The sequence below is a fragment of the Cnephaeus nilssonii genome, assembly GCF_951640355.1.
Source record: "Cnephaeus nilssonii genome assembly, chromosome: 8".
In the NCBI taxonomy this organism is placed as follows: domain Eukaryota; kingdom Metazoa; phylum Chordata; class Mammalia; order Chiroptera; family Vespertilionidae; genus Cnephaeus; species Cnephaeus nilssonii.
Genome location: NC_137079.1, coordinates 98,241,970 through 98,258,862, shown reverse-complemented (window position 1 = coordinate 98,258,862; position 16,893 = coordinate 98,241,970). Strand labels below are relative to the sequence as shown.

At 36.5% G+C, this 16,893-nt stretch overlaps 1 protein-coding gene across 4 annotated transcripts in view; it reads right to left on the bottom strand.

Moving 5' to 3' along the window:
• NBEA (neurobeachin) overlaps positions 1-16,893 on the bottom strand; it is an 873,840-nt gene that overhangs the window by 593,646 nt on the left and 263,301 nt on the right. For all 4 annotated transcript variants that reach the window (XM_079778900.1, XM_079778901.1, XM_079778902.1 and 1 more), the window contains 5 exons: positions 9,934-10,015; positions 9,569-9,692; positions 8,225-8,417; positions 5,035-6,042; positions 427-644 (listed from right to left, as the gene is read on the bottom strand). In XM_079778900.1, coding sequence (XP_079635026.1) covers positions 427-644; positions 5,035-6,042; positions 8,225-8,417; positions 9,569-9,692; positions 9,934-10,015 — 1,625 coding nt within the window. The remainder of the gene's footprint in view (positions 1-426; positions 645-5,034; positions 6,043-8,224; positions 8,418-9,568; positions 9,693-9,933; positions 10,016-16,893) is intronic.

Here is a 16,893-nt window from a genome sequence, read left to right as displayed (position 1 = left end):
TCTTAGAAGAAAAATCAGGAGAAGCAGAGGAACCCATTTGAGTCTTGAGAATACTGCACCACTGATACTTGTGATAGTGGCATACTCTGTTACAGAGTACCATCAATTTCCTAATTTATATAAATGACACACTCTCATAATCAATTTGTTGTATATTTGCTATTAAAAATTAAATCAAAAGTGAGGCAAGGTATTGACTTAATTTATGCACACTTGGTTTTCATTAAGTGATTATATTTTAACTGATATAGTCTCTAAAGATAGGTGTCATAAAATAATGTAAAATTTTATTTTAACAATGCATATATCTTATAAACTCATTAATAAAAATACATTTAGTATGTGGTATTAATTTTAAGAGTAAAAGATAAAAAGGACATTTCTTAAATGAAAATAGTCTTATTTCTAGGAAAGAAATATTTCTACCTTCTCCAAACATGTACATCTGTTTCTAAAGCAAATAGTAAATCGGTGAGAAGTCGTTGGTGCATTGGAGACCACTTAAACTCAGGAATACGAAACATTGTAGTACGTGGACCTGGGCTGAACTGGCGCCGCTGTTCCTCAGTCATTGGCATTCCTCGAAATCCTAAATCAACACGGAGATCTCTGTCCTGTTGTGTAAGAGACCGACCCTGAACAGCCTAGAGAAATAAAAGGTGAACATTTGTAGAGTGCAAAAGAAATTACTGATTTCAAAATAAAAACAATAAGTATAGTAAAGTAAGTGTATGAGTAAATCTTTTGCTTATGACTTAAGTAGGCTACTTTATATATATATATATATATATATATATATATATATATATATATATATGAGCCCGGTGCACAAAATTCGTGCACGGGGGTGTGTGACCCTCAGCCCAGCCTGCACACTCTCCAATATTCTATAATTGAAACTTTGTAGCCTTAAGTGGAGGCCAAGGCAGGCCAGGGTGTGCAGAAAGCTTGGCTTGCTCCATTGCCAGGGAAACCCAAGCCTCCTGCTCTCTCTGTGGCCACAGCCATCTTGGTTGGGTTAATTTTCACACTCGCTCCTGATTGGCTGGTGGGCGTGGCTTGTGGGTGTAGCAGAGGTATGGTCAATTTGCATATTACTATTTTATTAGATAGTATATATATTGTTCACCTGGTGATTCCCTGCTCAGGAACCTTTTAGAGCTGAGGGCTACTATTTTCATTTTTGCAGTTTCACAAACTAAGCAAAAAAACCAAATACCTAAGTTTAATATCAATGTTCACACTGAAAACCAGACTCACTTTACCCCTGTTTTGGAGGCTTTACATTAGCCCATATTTCTTCCCTATGAAAGTAAAGTATACCGAATATATGTCATCAACTAATTGGAGTTAAAAACACAAGATTAAAAGAAATATTAATTGAACAGATTCAAGTTAACTTCAAAGTCTATTTTGCTCATGATACTTCAATTTAGAAAAAGCAAATGCATTTAATATAATGAAAAACCAGAAAATGCCCATGCACTCTGAATGAAAACCAGACAAACCTAATGATTATTATATTCAATACACAATGCATCATGCTGTCCTTTATTTTAAATCTATAGCTAATTCAATATTCCCATACCCTGACAATTATCACTGTAGTACAACGACCACAAAAATGGCAATTGTCAGTTAACAGAGACAAAAATGAAGAAACTTTTCCCACACACAAAATCTATTATTAAGGAATCTTATTAGAGTACAAAGACACTAGTTAGGTATATGGCTTACTCTTTATCATAGAACATGTTAAATTTACAGTGAATTTTGTAAAACTCAGAGAACAGCAACAAAACAAATCATAAAAGGTAAAAGTTTTTTTCAACTCTTAATTCTAAGGCATTATTTAGCCTAGAAAATAAGGAAGTAGACTTAAAACTCAAAGATCAATAATTAAAATCCATATCAGAAATAATTATCTATTTTTCGTTTTACTTTGGTGAGGCCAAAACTGAAGCACTAACATTTCCTCCCCACCAGGACTTAGAGTCTGTAATTTTCTCATAATAACTTTATATCCATGTGATTGTAAGAAAAAATTCTCACTGCTAATAACTGCAAATTTCCTCAGCCATATTACCTACCTCACAGGGTTGCTCTGAGGATTAAATCTGAAAACATATATCACATTGCCTGGAACATAGCAGGCACTTGATAAATAACATGTCCATCTTCCCTTCCCCTTCATTTCATCTATCAGTTCAATCTGGGCTCCAAGTCCTCTTTTCTATAATCCACAGAACAGGTCTGGGACTGAAGCTTAAAAGGTTAAAATTAATTACGAGTACAGGTCTTTTACCTACTTGGTTAAGTTTATTCCTAAGCATCTAAATTTTTTGTTGTTGTTGTTGCAATGGTAAATGGGATTTTTTTTTTTTTTTTTTTTTTTTTTTTACTTTCTCTTTGTGAGAATTCATTATTGGTGGATAAAATTGCCATTGATTTCTGGGTGTTAATTTTGTATCCTGCTATATTGCTGAATTCATTTATTAAATCTAGTAGTTTTTTGGTGGAGTCTTTATGGTTTTCTATATAAAATATCATGTCATCTGCAAATAATGACAGTTCTAATTCCTCCTTTACAATTTGGATGCCTTTTATTTTGTCTTCTTGTCGGATTGCTGTGACTAGGACTTTGGGTACTATCCACACTAATAAAAGAGTAAGATGCAAATTGACTGTACCTTCGCAATGCCCAACAGCCAATCAGAAGTGAGGATGCAAATTAAACCAACAAAGATGGTGGGTTAATTTGCATACACAGGCGCCGAGTGGCCGAGGGTGGGGTGGGACTGCGTCATCGCCATGGTGACGATGCAGGCTTTCCGCACCACCCCAGCCGCTCCGGGCCTCTGGGCAGTGTGGGAAGGCGGAAAGGAGGCTCCAGGCTGGAGCAAAGGCAGTGCTGGCAGCCAGAGTAAGGAAGGCCCATTCTTGCACGAATCTTCGTGCATCGGGCCTCTAGTATTGAATAAAAGTGGTGAAAGTGCACAACTCTGTCTTGCTTTTTAAGGAGAATGGTTTCATCAGTTACTATTGGCCTATTCAGGTTTTCTGCTTTTTCTTGTTTCAGTTTTGGAAGATTGTATTTTTCTAGGAATGTGTTCATTTCCCTGGCAAGGATGTGGAGAAAAAGGAACCCTAGCACAATGCTGGTGGGAATGCAGACTGGTACAACCACTATGGAAAACAATGTGGAGTTCCCTCAAAAAATAAAAATGGAACTGCCATTCGACTCAGTGATCCCACTTTTAGGAATATATCCAAAGAAGCCAGAAACAATATATGCACCCCTATGTTCATAGCAGCATTATGTAAAATAGCTTGGAAACAGCCCAAGTGCCTATCAGTAGATGAATGGATTAAAAAACAGTGGTACATTTCCACAATGGGATACTATGCAGCTGTAAAAAATGATCTCTTACCCTTTGATACAGCATGGAGGGATCTGGAGAGTATTATGCTAAGCAAAATAAGCCATTCAGAGAAAGGTAAGTATCACATGATCTCACTTACATATGAAATCTAATGAAAAAAATCTGATGAACAAAAAAGATACAGAGACTTTGAAGCATACAACAGACTGATGTATTTCAGAGGGAAACAGTGGTGGGGTGGGGGGTGTGGGAAGAGATTTACCAATGAACTTATATGCATAGCCCATTGTCAGACAATAGTGCTGGGAAAGCTTGGGGCTGGAGCTGGGGAGGGGTTGGGAGCAGGTTGGAGGGGATCAATGGGGGGAGAGGGGACATCTGTAATACTCTCAGCAATGACAACAAAAAAATTTAAATTAAGTATTCAGTGCGAAGATATTGAGTACAAAATGTGTACATGTAGTCACAGAGTCATAAAATGTTAGAACTAGGTGAGCCCCTAATGTAAGGTGACCAGACATCCCGCTTTTGGCGGGACAGTCCTGATTTTTAACAATTTGTCCCACGTCCCGTGGCGTTTTAAAAAAGTCCCGATTTTTGGAAAGAATGCACGACAAGCTAGGGAACGGCGGGAGAACGGGAAGGGAATATATGGTTTTCGGCGGCCATGTGGCTATTTAGCCAGGATATGAGTTTTATATTATTTTTGTTAATTTTATAATGTTAAACTTTAATAATAACAAATAATTGTTGAGAACTGATTATCAAAGTTCGCATTGTTGATCAGTTGTTAGAATTCGACCACCATTGTTTGGAATAAATGAACAATGGCATTTTTTTGGGATTGGCAACGCCAAAACATTTTGTAATTTTCTCTCAGACGATACACATCGTACTGCGTGCTAGTAAGCTAGTTAAACAAGTGATGTCATTACAAATCAGCTATTCAGATAATTTAGGTAAGTAATTTATTTATTTATTTCATAAATACATAAATTTTCTTGAATTTAGCAGGCAGTACTCGTATTATTTATATTTTATAGTGGCGGCAAAAAGTCTAGCGCCGGCCTTGAAAGTGACACTTACGACTTACGTTATGGCAAATTCATGACCTTTTAAACAATGACAGCAATCTACTAAAAAAAAATCACTCAAATGAGAAATATGCCAAAGAATAAAATAATACTATACATATTTTTTATTTTTTATATTTGTAAATTGTACTTATGTTGAAATTTAAAAAAATATATTACAATACTATTTTTGCGTTCTATGAAAATTTTTGTTGCTCCATATAGACCAAATTTTTAATCAAGAACCCCCCCCACCCCCGGTCAATGGTGTCCCGCTTTACCAATGTTAAAATCTGGTCACCTTACCCTAATGTCATATTTTAATCTAGTACAATCTGTAGTACAATATAAGCAAATTCAGGCCCAGAGAGATTGAGCAAAGTTACACAGAATTGGAAATATAATTCAGCTATTTTAAATTTCTTTAATATGTACTACCATACTATGCAATTCTATAAAATCTATTTTACCATAATTAAATATAAGCATAGTGTAACTGGTAAGAAATTACTCTGCTTTAATGCTAACAATGCAACATCTATTTAATGCATTTTTAGAACTCATGTTAGGTAACTTACTTGTGTTGTAGTAGTGGTCTGAATTTTTCGGATCTCTTTTCCTGATTCTTTGCCATCATCAGATCTCTCAGTATCTGAAACTGTACTTCCAGCATCAATACTTGGTACAATTTTACTACCAGAAGATTCAGTTTCCAGAGTTGTAGCAGTCATTTCAGCATACTCTAACCCTTTAGATGATAAGTCTCTTTCGGAAATACTGCTCATTCCATCTGAAGTTGTATGGATTTTGAACTCTTTTTCTTCTATTATACTTGCACAAGTTAAGTCTACACTACCAGTCATGTGAGCAAGCAACCCAAGATCATCACTAACACCAAGATGCACTTGTGTGTCCTGAATATTCGGAATAATGTGATTGCTAGAAAGCTGAGGAAGAAGTTTCTCTTCCTGTTTGGGTATTTTATCAAAGAGAAATGATGTGCTACTATTAGGAAGATCATCTTTCTCATCTGCTAATGTTATCAATGGGCCATTATCCTTTTCTTCACTTTTTTGAATGATACCAACACTTCCATGTACATTGTTCTGAAGTTTCTCAACAGCAGCACAATATACATTATCCAACAAAGATTCAACCTCCACAAGGGCACCATTCTCTCCACCCACTAGGGTCTCTGGTGATAAATCCATATCATCCAGCTTTACTTCTGTTGCTTCCACTTTCTCTGCTTTTATATCAACTAAGAGATCATGCACTTCCACATGTACACCACTTCTCGGTCTGTCTGAATTCCCAAGAATATCATCTGACACTTTTGTTGACATAAGCAAGTCTCCAGGGTCGGTGCTGACAGGGTAATCTGTCTCACTTTCTGGGCTCTGGCTTTGTGAAAGATCTTCTATCTCTCGAATTTCCATTCCACCTTTTGCTCCTGTCGTCTGAGATGAAAGACCAGAGATGGTGCTCACATTCCCTTTCTTTCCCTTTTTAATGTTTTCCTCTTCTTGTCTCTGATATTCTTCATACATTTTGGCTAGGTATTCCTTATGTGCTTCATAAGTGACCTTAGGAACAAAGGAAAAAACATTAAGGCATTTTATATATACCAAGAAGAAATAAAAGATACAAATAAAATCTCTCTATATAAAACGCTAATATGCAAATAGACTGAACAGCAGAACAACCAAAGAAACAAACAACTGGTCACTATGACGTGCGCTGAACACCAGGGGTCACGCGTGGAACATGGCAGGCGTCAGAGGGTGGAGCAGGTGAGTGGGGGCGCCAGACCAAGGCAGGCACCAGTCGCTGTCATCAGGGCGAGCCTCTGGTGGTTACTGAAAATTATTTGCTCTCGCGTGCCATGGTCCCGCCCTGCTGCTCGCACTTGCTGCCGGCACCAGCGCCGGCCCCACTTGCACCCACTGCCAGTGCTCGGTGCCTGCCCCAATCGCTCGGTGCTGTCAGTGGGTGTGAGTGGTGGCCGCCAGCCCCGATTGCCCCTCAGGGCTTCTCCACCTCCCCCTGCTCCAGAGAGGGGATCGGGGCTGGCAGCCACCTCTTGCACCCACTGCTGCTGCTGGTGGTGGAGCCGCTGCTCGCACCCACTGCCGGCACCGGCCCCGCTTGCACCTGCAGCCGGCACCGGAGCTACTGCTTTCACCCACTGCTGGCAATGGCCCCAATCACTCCGCGCCGTCAGGTGTGAGCGGGGCCAGCGCCATTCAGCACGTGGGAGCAGCAGCAGCGGGAGGGGGCTGCCTGCAGACAGGGGACAGGGGCGGGGTGGCAGGAGGGCCGGGAGTGGGCAAGAGGATGGCCAAGACCCACCCCTGTGTCTACTGCAGCCTCGTGGCCCACAGTTCCTTTCAAGTTGCACGAATTCATGCACTGGGCCCCTAGTTATGTTAATAATAGGAAAATGGTGCCAAGAATTTTAAATTATCAAACACAGCATGTATTAATAGTAAGTTAGGTAAATTTAACAATATTAATGTTTTAAATATTGATCTTTACTTTTAGGTTAAGTATTTCAATGTTGCTCTTACCTAATATGCCAGTTGAAGTCCTACATATTTGAGGTATTTGAGCTAAATTGAAGAAGTGACTAATATACATTGAGCATTGGCTCACAAACCCAATACTATTACTAGATCAGATTTCACCACTCATTACTCATATGTGTGCCTATTTCAACAATTGTTTTAAAAAACCCACACACATCTATGAATATGTACAATTATAAACTGTTAAAACATCACAATTTTATTTTTACATAGGCTACTTTAATTTGAAACTTTATATAGACTTCATTAGGATATATATATATATATATATATATATATATATATCTTATATAAAATGCAATGTCTGGTGGAGGAGGGCAAAGGAGAGGAAATGGGGGCATCTGTAATAATCTCATAATAAAAAAATGCAATGTTTTTTCTTATAAAATACCATTTTCAAATTTGTTAGTGTAATAATAAAAGTAAAGTACCAATACATTATAAAGTTTAAGGTATTAACAGCAATAAAAGCTCTTCTAAAATTAAAAATCAGTTCAAAATTTTTCCTTAGAGGCACATATGATATTAATTTCTAATTAAGTCATAGAAAGAAAATTTTAGTTTGTAGTGGACCTCCCTTTGGAGATTATCTTGATACAAAAACCCCTTGATTTTATGGAGGATGAAATCAAGTCCCAAAAACGGAGTTGGAAAACTATGTCTTCCTTCTACCAAAGATTAGATTCTATTTTAAATATAAATATTTTGATTTCTAGGATTAAAAATAAAGAAATGATAATGCAATTAAAAATACCACTAAAATTAAACTTTAAAATATTTATAATTTACTTGTAAACAAAAATAATTTCTGGCTGCTTTATTAAAGTGTTAAAAATTAGAGTCCAGAAAATATTCTTAGGTAAGTTTTATTTTTAAAAAGGGCAATTGGCCCAGTCTCAAGTTCTCAGATCTGCTATATATGTGGGGTCACCTTTGGGGTCTAAAATTCCTAATTTATAAACCTGAGATTTCAATCAAATGATATATAAAACTTCAATATCTAATAGTGTATGAACATGAACAGAAGGGGGAAAAACAAAACAGAAAAGAGAGAAAACTGGGAAGGAGGAGTTGGCCTTAATGGAAAATGCCCAGAAGATGGCACCAGATGAGCATTTATAGCCATTTAATTAGCCCACAGATGAAAACTAGATGATATAAAATGCTAAATCTCTGTTACCTTGGAATGTGCTATTGAGAGTGTATCCACCCAGACTCTCCAGCCTCCCCATTCATATTTTATTGCATGATACAACAAAATTCGGAAGATATTATAGACCATTTCAGTAATCTTCTGTTCTTCAGAATTTTTAGGATTGATATAGCCAAGAGAAAACATCCAATCCTGCCATACTGAACACTGCAATAAACATCTAGTGGGGAAAATATATTCGTTAAAAACATCTAAATTATATTAGAATTTACTATTTTGAAATTTACATAAATAGTGAAAACTGCACCTAGGTCAATGAAGGTACAATCATTCTGCATATCCTATATTCTACACTTGGAATGGCGTTCCCCTATTTTTATACCTGGAAAAATCCAAATTATCATTAAAACTGCTTTTCTAACTTTCCCAGTCAGATTAAGTTATTATTTCTCTACTACCTCATCACCTGTAGCACTCATGATGCACTTAATATCTTGTAAAATAACCACTGCTTTATTGTTCTTTCCCACTAAACTGTACTAAGACTGTATACTGAGACAACCTATGCAGCAAGGTGCTTTATACCCACCAGACAATCAATATTTGTTAAATTAATGACTCAGGCAGCAACCATGGCTCCATGTCCTAGGTAACCAGCTTAAAAATACATGATAACAATCAGTTATCAGACAAATTCAGGAAAAGCATGGATGAATATGAGCTAATCCAACACAATTATAATTAAAACTATTATTGGTGATAGATAATAGAAAGCACCAAAAGGAACAGTACATTTTAAATAACGGTTTGTGGGTATATATTCATATATTCAATTAAAATATAATACCCATATAAGTAAAAACATTGATATAAGCAGAAGTATGCTAACTGCAGATTTTATTAAAGAAACATGCAATGTCTTCTGATGATTAAAAGTGTTCAGCGCCCTGGCTGGTTTTCTTAGTAGTTAGAGCATTGGCCCACAGACCAAAGGGTCACAGGTTTGATTATGGGTCAAAGGCATGTACCTTGGTTGCAGGTTCCACATCCAGCCCCAGTAGGGGCTCATAAGGGAAGCAACCAGCCACCAATCGTAGATATCTCTCTCTCTCTCTCTCTCTCTCTCTCTCTCTCTCTCTCTCTCTCTCTCTCTCTCTCTCTCTCTCTCCCCCTCCCCACCCTTTCCTTCCACTCTCTAAAAATCAAAGGGAAAAATAATATATCATCAGGTGAGGATAAAATTAGAAGTATTTAGAAAAGTGGAAAAGATTAGAAATTTTTTTTCTCTGAAAGAGACTGAAAATAAAGAAAAGGAACTGAGGTTAATTATGGAATACAGTTTTGTTTTGTAATAGTATTCCAATTGCTTACCTTCTATTTTCACGGCTATTACTGAAAAGTTTTATCATGTCAGATAAAAATAAACGACGAACTTCCATCAGTTCTGCACTTGGTGTAGAGTTTTTTAACAAAGTTGCCACTACCTTAAGAATCACTGTAAAAGAACAACAATAACAAAAAAACATAGTATAGATTTATAACTACATCATATCTTCCACTCAAAAAATATTTACTGATTTTTCAACTAAAGGCTTAGCACCATGGTAGGTGATTTTCAAGTGTTATGAACTATTTAAGCACCATAATGAATTTAGATGGTTGGAAAAAAGGTGATTTAGTCTGACATATTACCATGTTACTATTGCATTAAAATAAAAAAATTGCTTTTTGCTTACTTGGATTCTGAATTTTCACTGTAGAATCTGGCTCTGGGTGTGGTTTGTGTACAACTTGAGTACATACTTGCTCTGTCAATATCTGAAAGATGAAGAATTTTAATTTCATTCAGAAAATAATTTAAAACATAATAGCAAATATATATACTTACATAAAATTTTAAAAGAATGTAAGTTCTGTTCAAATTAAAAGAAATATCTCTTCTAAATGGTCTTCTAGTGTATTCTACATACTTCTAAACCATGGATTCTTCAATTTTGTTTTTTTGTTTTTATTTTCTTAATTATAAAGACAAAACCAAGACCAGTATCTATAGAAAAAGAGCTTAATTAGGAAATGCAAGAATTTATTCTGTTTTAAATACATTTTCAGCATACATCCTTAATATATTATGCTGCAAATTGTAAACATTTGACTCTTGATGTCAACATTAATTTTGAAAACTTAGAAAATAAGTAAATAAAATCAAGTCTGAAGCCTGGGTCCCAACTCAAAATGAAATGCCATAAGGAAAAATTCTTTTAAAAAAAATATTTTTATTGATTTCAGAGAGGAAGGGAGGGAAAAAGAGAGAAACAACAATGCTAAGAGAGAATCATTGATCGGCTGTATCCTGCATAGCCCCCACTGGGCATGTGCCCTGTCCAGGAAACAAACCATGACTTCTGATTTATAGGTCAATGCTCAACCTGAGCCTCCCCGGAAGGGCTATGAGGGACATTTTTTTTAAAATAAAATATGTGGCTCATTATCATTTACTAAAGAGTTTTAAACACTTCTTTCAAACAACAATAAAATATCAAAAGTTAACCAAATAAAGGAAAGAAGAATTCTAAAACATTGACTAATTTTTCCACTAACACAAAATCTCGGTGAGTACAGTATTCTTTTTTTTTTTTTATTTGTTTTCATTTAGTTATTGAGTAAAGGTATTTTATATTAGTGATTTAATTTCTTGTTTTGCTTAATATGCTAAGGTTTGAATGAATCTTTAAAAATAGTTCAAGGCCCCCCAAAATAGTTCAACCTAGATTAAAGTACAAAAACTATAAAAGTAAGTTGAAATAGTTATATTGCAAAAATTGGGGATGAAGAAAGTAAATTATAAAAAAAGAGACACAGATGATCCCTTCGGAATAGAAAAAGACGATGACATCCAAAGGTCACATTTTTCTTACCTTCCTCCCCAGATTTTTTTGAAAAAATAAGAAAAAGATAGGAAATGTACTTAGTTATATTAGCAATGTATATAAATAAGGCATTGACTTGATATAAAAACTAGCCGCATTTTAAGTATTTAATAGCTACATGGGACTAGTGACTATCATATAAGAGCTGGCATGGAAACAACAGTGCATTGAGGTAATTAAATAAATATGCTATTTACAGACATAGACCTAGCCTAGCATTTACATTTAAATTGTATTTTACAAATGGAATTATTTCCCAGCGTGGCCTTGCTTCACAGCTGGGCCTCATCTGGGCACTTCCAAACCTCATACAAAGGGGAAGAATCTGCAGATGTCTCTGTAGCTCCTGCTGGGCGGCCCCAGACAGTGGCTGACTTTGCACCTCTTTGGAGATCCAAGAGCCAGTGTACCCAGTGATCAGAGTGAGACCATACCGGATTACAACTTTTCACATCCATAAGAGACACACTCAAGGGGCAGACTCAGTGAGCACCAAAGCCCCACTGAAGCAAGTCCTGCCCCATAAGGGTGTCTCCTGCACAACAGATCTTCCAGTGTAGACACAGCTCGTCATCACAGCCAATTGGCCTGGAGGTCAATTCCTCCCAGTGATACCAACAGCAATCAAGGGTTAACTATAACAAAACTGTGCACACAGCCCACAAAGGGGTGAACCAAGAGAGTCCACCTCAGATGACTGGGGAGGATGAGACACTGGGCCCTATAGGACACCAACCACACAAGGCCACTCCGTCAACTCAAGGAGACTTAGCAGCTACCCAGTACATAGAAACAAACACAGGGAAGCAGCCAAAATGCAGAGACAAAGAAACAAGTCACAAATGAAAGAAATGGATGAAAGCAAAATACTGGATATAGAGTTCAAAACCACGGTTATAAGGTTACCCAAGAATCTTCTAGAAACCTCCGAGAAGTTTAGTGAGACCCTCAAGGATATGAAAAAGGACCAATCAGAAATTAAGCATACACTGACTGAAATAAAGAATAATATCTAGAGATCCAACAGCAGACTAGAGGATCCCAAGAATCAAGTCAAAGATTTGAAATACGAAGAAGCAAAAGACACCAAACTGGAAAAGCAAAAAGCAAAAAAAATTTTTTTTTAATCCAAAAGTATGAAGATAGTGTAAGGAGCCTCTGGGACAACTTCAAGTGTACCAGCATCCGAATTATGGGGGTGCCAGAAGAAGAGAGAGAGCAAGATATTAAAAACATATTTGAAGAAATAATGAAAGAAAACTTCCCCTGCTTGGTGAAAGAAATAGATTTACAAGTCCAGGAAGCACAGAGAACCCCAAACAAGAGGAATCCAAAGAGGACCACACCAAGACACATCATAACTAAAATGCCAAGGGCAAAAGACAAAGAGAGAATCTTAAAAGCAGCAAGATAAAAACAGTTAGTTACCTACAAGGGAGTACCCCTACGACTGTCAGCTGATTTCTCAACAGAAACTATGCAGGCCAGATGGGAGTGGCAACAAATATACAAAGTGATGAATAGCAAGAATATACAACCAAGATTACTCTTCCCAGCAAAGTTATCATTCAGAATTGAAGGTCATTTAAAGAGCTTCACAGACAAGAAAAAAACTAAAGGAGTTCATCACCACCAAACCAGTATTATATGAAATGCTGAAGGGTATTCTCTAAGAAGAGGAAGAAAAAGGTAAAGTTAAAAATTATGAACAATAAAGCGACAACAAATACCTATCTATCAACAAGTGAATCTAAAAATCAAGTGAATAAAAAATCTAAAGAACAGAATAAACTTGTCAATATAATAGAATTAGGGGCATAGAAAGGGAGTAGACTGACAATTCTCGGGGGGAAGGAGCTGTGGGGGGTGCGGGAAGAGATTGGACAAAAATCTTATACCTATGGACGAGGACAATGGGAGGGGGTTAAGGGCATGGGGTGGGGTGGGAACCGGGTGGAGGGGAGCTATGGGGGGCGGGGGGGGGGGGAGAAGAGGAACAACTGTAATAATCTGAACAATAAAGATTTATTTTAAAAAAAGACTTAAACTTGAATACCTCCTTGTAAAAAATCTGTGTTCAATAACCATTATACCCTTATAAAAAAAAAAATAAAGTAACTAAAAATATACATTTAAAAATCAGTTAATTATTTCTGTAAGAAACAATTATATCTTGTTTTGCTTAGCATATTAAGCAAAACAAGAAATTAAATCACTAATATAAAGATCCCACACTGTGAGGTCCCTGCACTGTTTAACTGAATTATAGGAATAGGATGTAAAGAGAAGCAGTTTACCCAAACCTATAAAGAGACATTAATATCACAACACCTAATAAAGTAATGTTTCTAATAGTATTGTTGAGATCTACAAGAATATTAAAAAGTCCAGTTTTGCCATTAGACATATTCTAAAATCTAACAAATAATTATGAAGCATGCTACAAATAATTAAGAAAACATAAATATAATTTACAGATGGAGTGAAATATAAAATAAAGCAAATGAAATTTAAGACATATTTTGCAAATATTATAATTCTCAAAATTATTTGTATAAAAATAGCTTTGCATAATTTCAAAGAGGAGTCCATTAAAGCTAACTCACTTCTTAGTATATGAGATTCAAGAATAAATTCTCCTCAGAAAACTAGGAGACAGGGATGTTTTCTTAATAATTTTTTAGTTTTCATAATAATTAACATTCTTACATTTTCATAACTTTAAGCAATGTTGTCTGATATATCCTGCTAAAATGAAAGCCTAAGTTACTTTGTCCTTTAATATTTATTATTTATTCTATTACAAGTATCCTATTAGATTTAGAATTTTAAAGATCACAGTGACATAGTCCTTATCCTAATCGGACTTTCACTTTGTGAAAACCACATGTTCTACAATGTCATTATTGTCAAAACAGGTTTTACACAGTTCTTTATTATTTCTGTACTTATTTTTACACCTTTCTATAGCTGTGGTGATATTGATTTTGATACATTGGCTGGGATTAATATAATTTCCCCAAGCCAAAAAAGAGAATGAGATAAAATGAGCTTGCTAACTATAGATTATCAACCAAATCCTTCTAGGGGTGCAGACCCAGGTTGACACAAGTTGCATCAAATCCAGCTGCAGGTTTTCAGGCCGATTTTTCTTTTTTTTTTCTTTTTTTTCCTTTGGTTATATTTCACTTGTTATATTAATTGGAATTTAAGTTCAAACCTATCATATAAATTTTAATGTTTTGCGATAGATGCCACCCTCTAAAATGATACAACCTTTAAACTTCGGTGATCTGGAATTAGTCATCCACCATCCTGACAGTCTGATAAAACAATTTGATTTGTTAGTTGTAATAAAGCTTATTTTGAAGATCCTTTCTATATTTTTTTGAGATCTACACTGCTATCTAATCATATCATAAGCATTTTTCTTTTTGGACTTTTTGTACACATACATTAACTTTCCTTCTTAGAGTATCAATTAACTCAGAGTTCTTCATTCCAATTAGCCATAATTATTATTCTACTTTAAAAGCATATATTTTTGCTAAATTGGTCAGACAGTAGGTCAGTTACTTTATCATTTCAGAAACTCTGTGAAATCCAGTATCAGAAGATCCAATCTTATCATGGCTGTTCTACCTAAGATGTGAAATCAGCAATAACTTGGCTTTGTTTAGTGTGTAATATCATTAGAGACCAAAATCTGGATACTAAAATGAGAAACTTAAAGCATGCACGTGAGTATAGATAGTACGTGAAATGCTGCTGCATTTGCTATTGAGCCACTTTTCAGGAAGACTAATAGAAATGCATGTGTATGTATTCTTATTTTCAGGTTAGGAATAAACAATGAGTTTTCAAATTCAACATATTATATTGTTATACTTTACTTTTATCCTAATATATAAAAACCCTGGGTCCGTCACATCCACAAGGACCAGAGGCTCAACCTAATGCCCAGGCTGCGCGCAGCAGGCTCTGGTGGGTGGGGACTTGTGGCAGTGGAGACCAGGACAGGGGAGGTGATACAGGCACTCACACTCACTCACAACCGCACACACGCACAGACACACACAGTGCCCACCAGCTCACAGCCTTTTCTCCCTTTCTTTCCCTCCCTCCTAGGTCGCTCTCAGAGCCTCTCTCAGAATGAGGGAACAAAACAGACTGGGCCTGAGGAGGCCTGGATGGAAGGGAGGGCGGGCAGAGGCTGGAGCGACCCCCACTGGCCCCACCTCCTCCCAGCCAGGAAAGAGGACGAGGGAGACATGGAGGCAGGGAGGCCTGGAGGACTGCTGAGAAAAACAAAGAAAGACAGAGACTGGGCGAGATCAGGCTGGCAGGGGAGGACAGTTGGGGGCAACCAGGCTGGCAGAGAGGGCAGTTAGGGGTGATCAGGCAGGCAGAGGCAGTTGAGGGCGAGATCAGGCCGGAAGGGGAGGGCCGTTAGAGGTGATCAGGCAGGCAGAAGCAGTTAGGGGCGATCAGGCAGGCAGGCAGAGAGGTTAGGGGCAATCAGGCAGGAAGGCAGAGGGGTTGGGGCAATCAGGCAGGCAGGCAGGTAGAGGCTGTTAGGGGTGATCAGGAAGGCAGGCAGGTGAGTGGTTAGGAGCCAGCGGTCCCAGGTTGCAAGAGGGATGTCTGCCTGCCAGATTAGGTCCCCAATTGGAGAGGGTGCAGGCTGGGCTGAGGAAACCCCCTCCCATGCACAAATTTCGTGCACCGGGCCACTAGTTTTAATATAAAGTTTCATTGTTTACAAAAACTTTCTACTGTATGGACACTATATAGATCAAAACAAGCAGGTCAGAAACTCATGTAGATATAGATATAGATATAGATATAGATATAGATATAGATATAGATATAGATATAGATATAGATATAGATATAGATATAGATATAGATATGTAGATATACATATACATATACATATACATATACATATACATATACATAGATATATATTAAAAAACATATATAGGCATCATCAACCAAAGCAATTAGTAGGAAGACACCAAGATAGAAAAACAAGTTAATTAATATTAGACACTAGCATTCAGAACTCTGATATTTTAGCAAAGGTTCTGATTAAGATGACTTTAATGCTTTCAACTTGAAGGTATATTCTGACATTTTTTGCCTTACACACATATACTAAGGAAACTGCCTATTGTATGACTACTTATTAGTGGTAAGACACAGAACAAATAATTTAAACTGTTGAGTCTCAGTTTGTCTGTTTAAAAAAGCAATAAAAATACCAGTTTCATAGGGTTGTTTCAAGGATCTAAAATAATGTTGTAAAGGACTTGCCAAGATGACTATCATAGGAAGTACCCAAAAAAGAAATCATTATTAGAAAAATAAATCAGAATCAAGATGTCCTATATAACTTAAGTCTGTCTGTTAGTGAGTGCTTATTCAGCCCTGTACATAAAATATTAGCGCAATAAAAAAAAAAAAGAAAACTACTATAACTCAAAACAGCAACACCTTTGAAAGCAGAGTTTTCAAATCATGTCATTTGAGGAATGACTGACACAAAGTTGGAATATTCATCTCAGGAACAATAAAACAGAGTAGACAAAGAGTTTTCTTCATTTATCTAAAGGGCAGCCATTCTTAAATTTAGTGATAAGAATATAAAATGGAAAAAATATTAAATAAAAGAGCAGAATATTAATATTTTTATAAATGCATATATATATAATAAAGACATTATATACAATAGGTATATTATCCTACCTAATAAAACAGTAATAT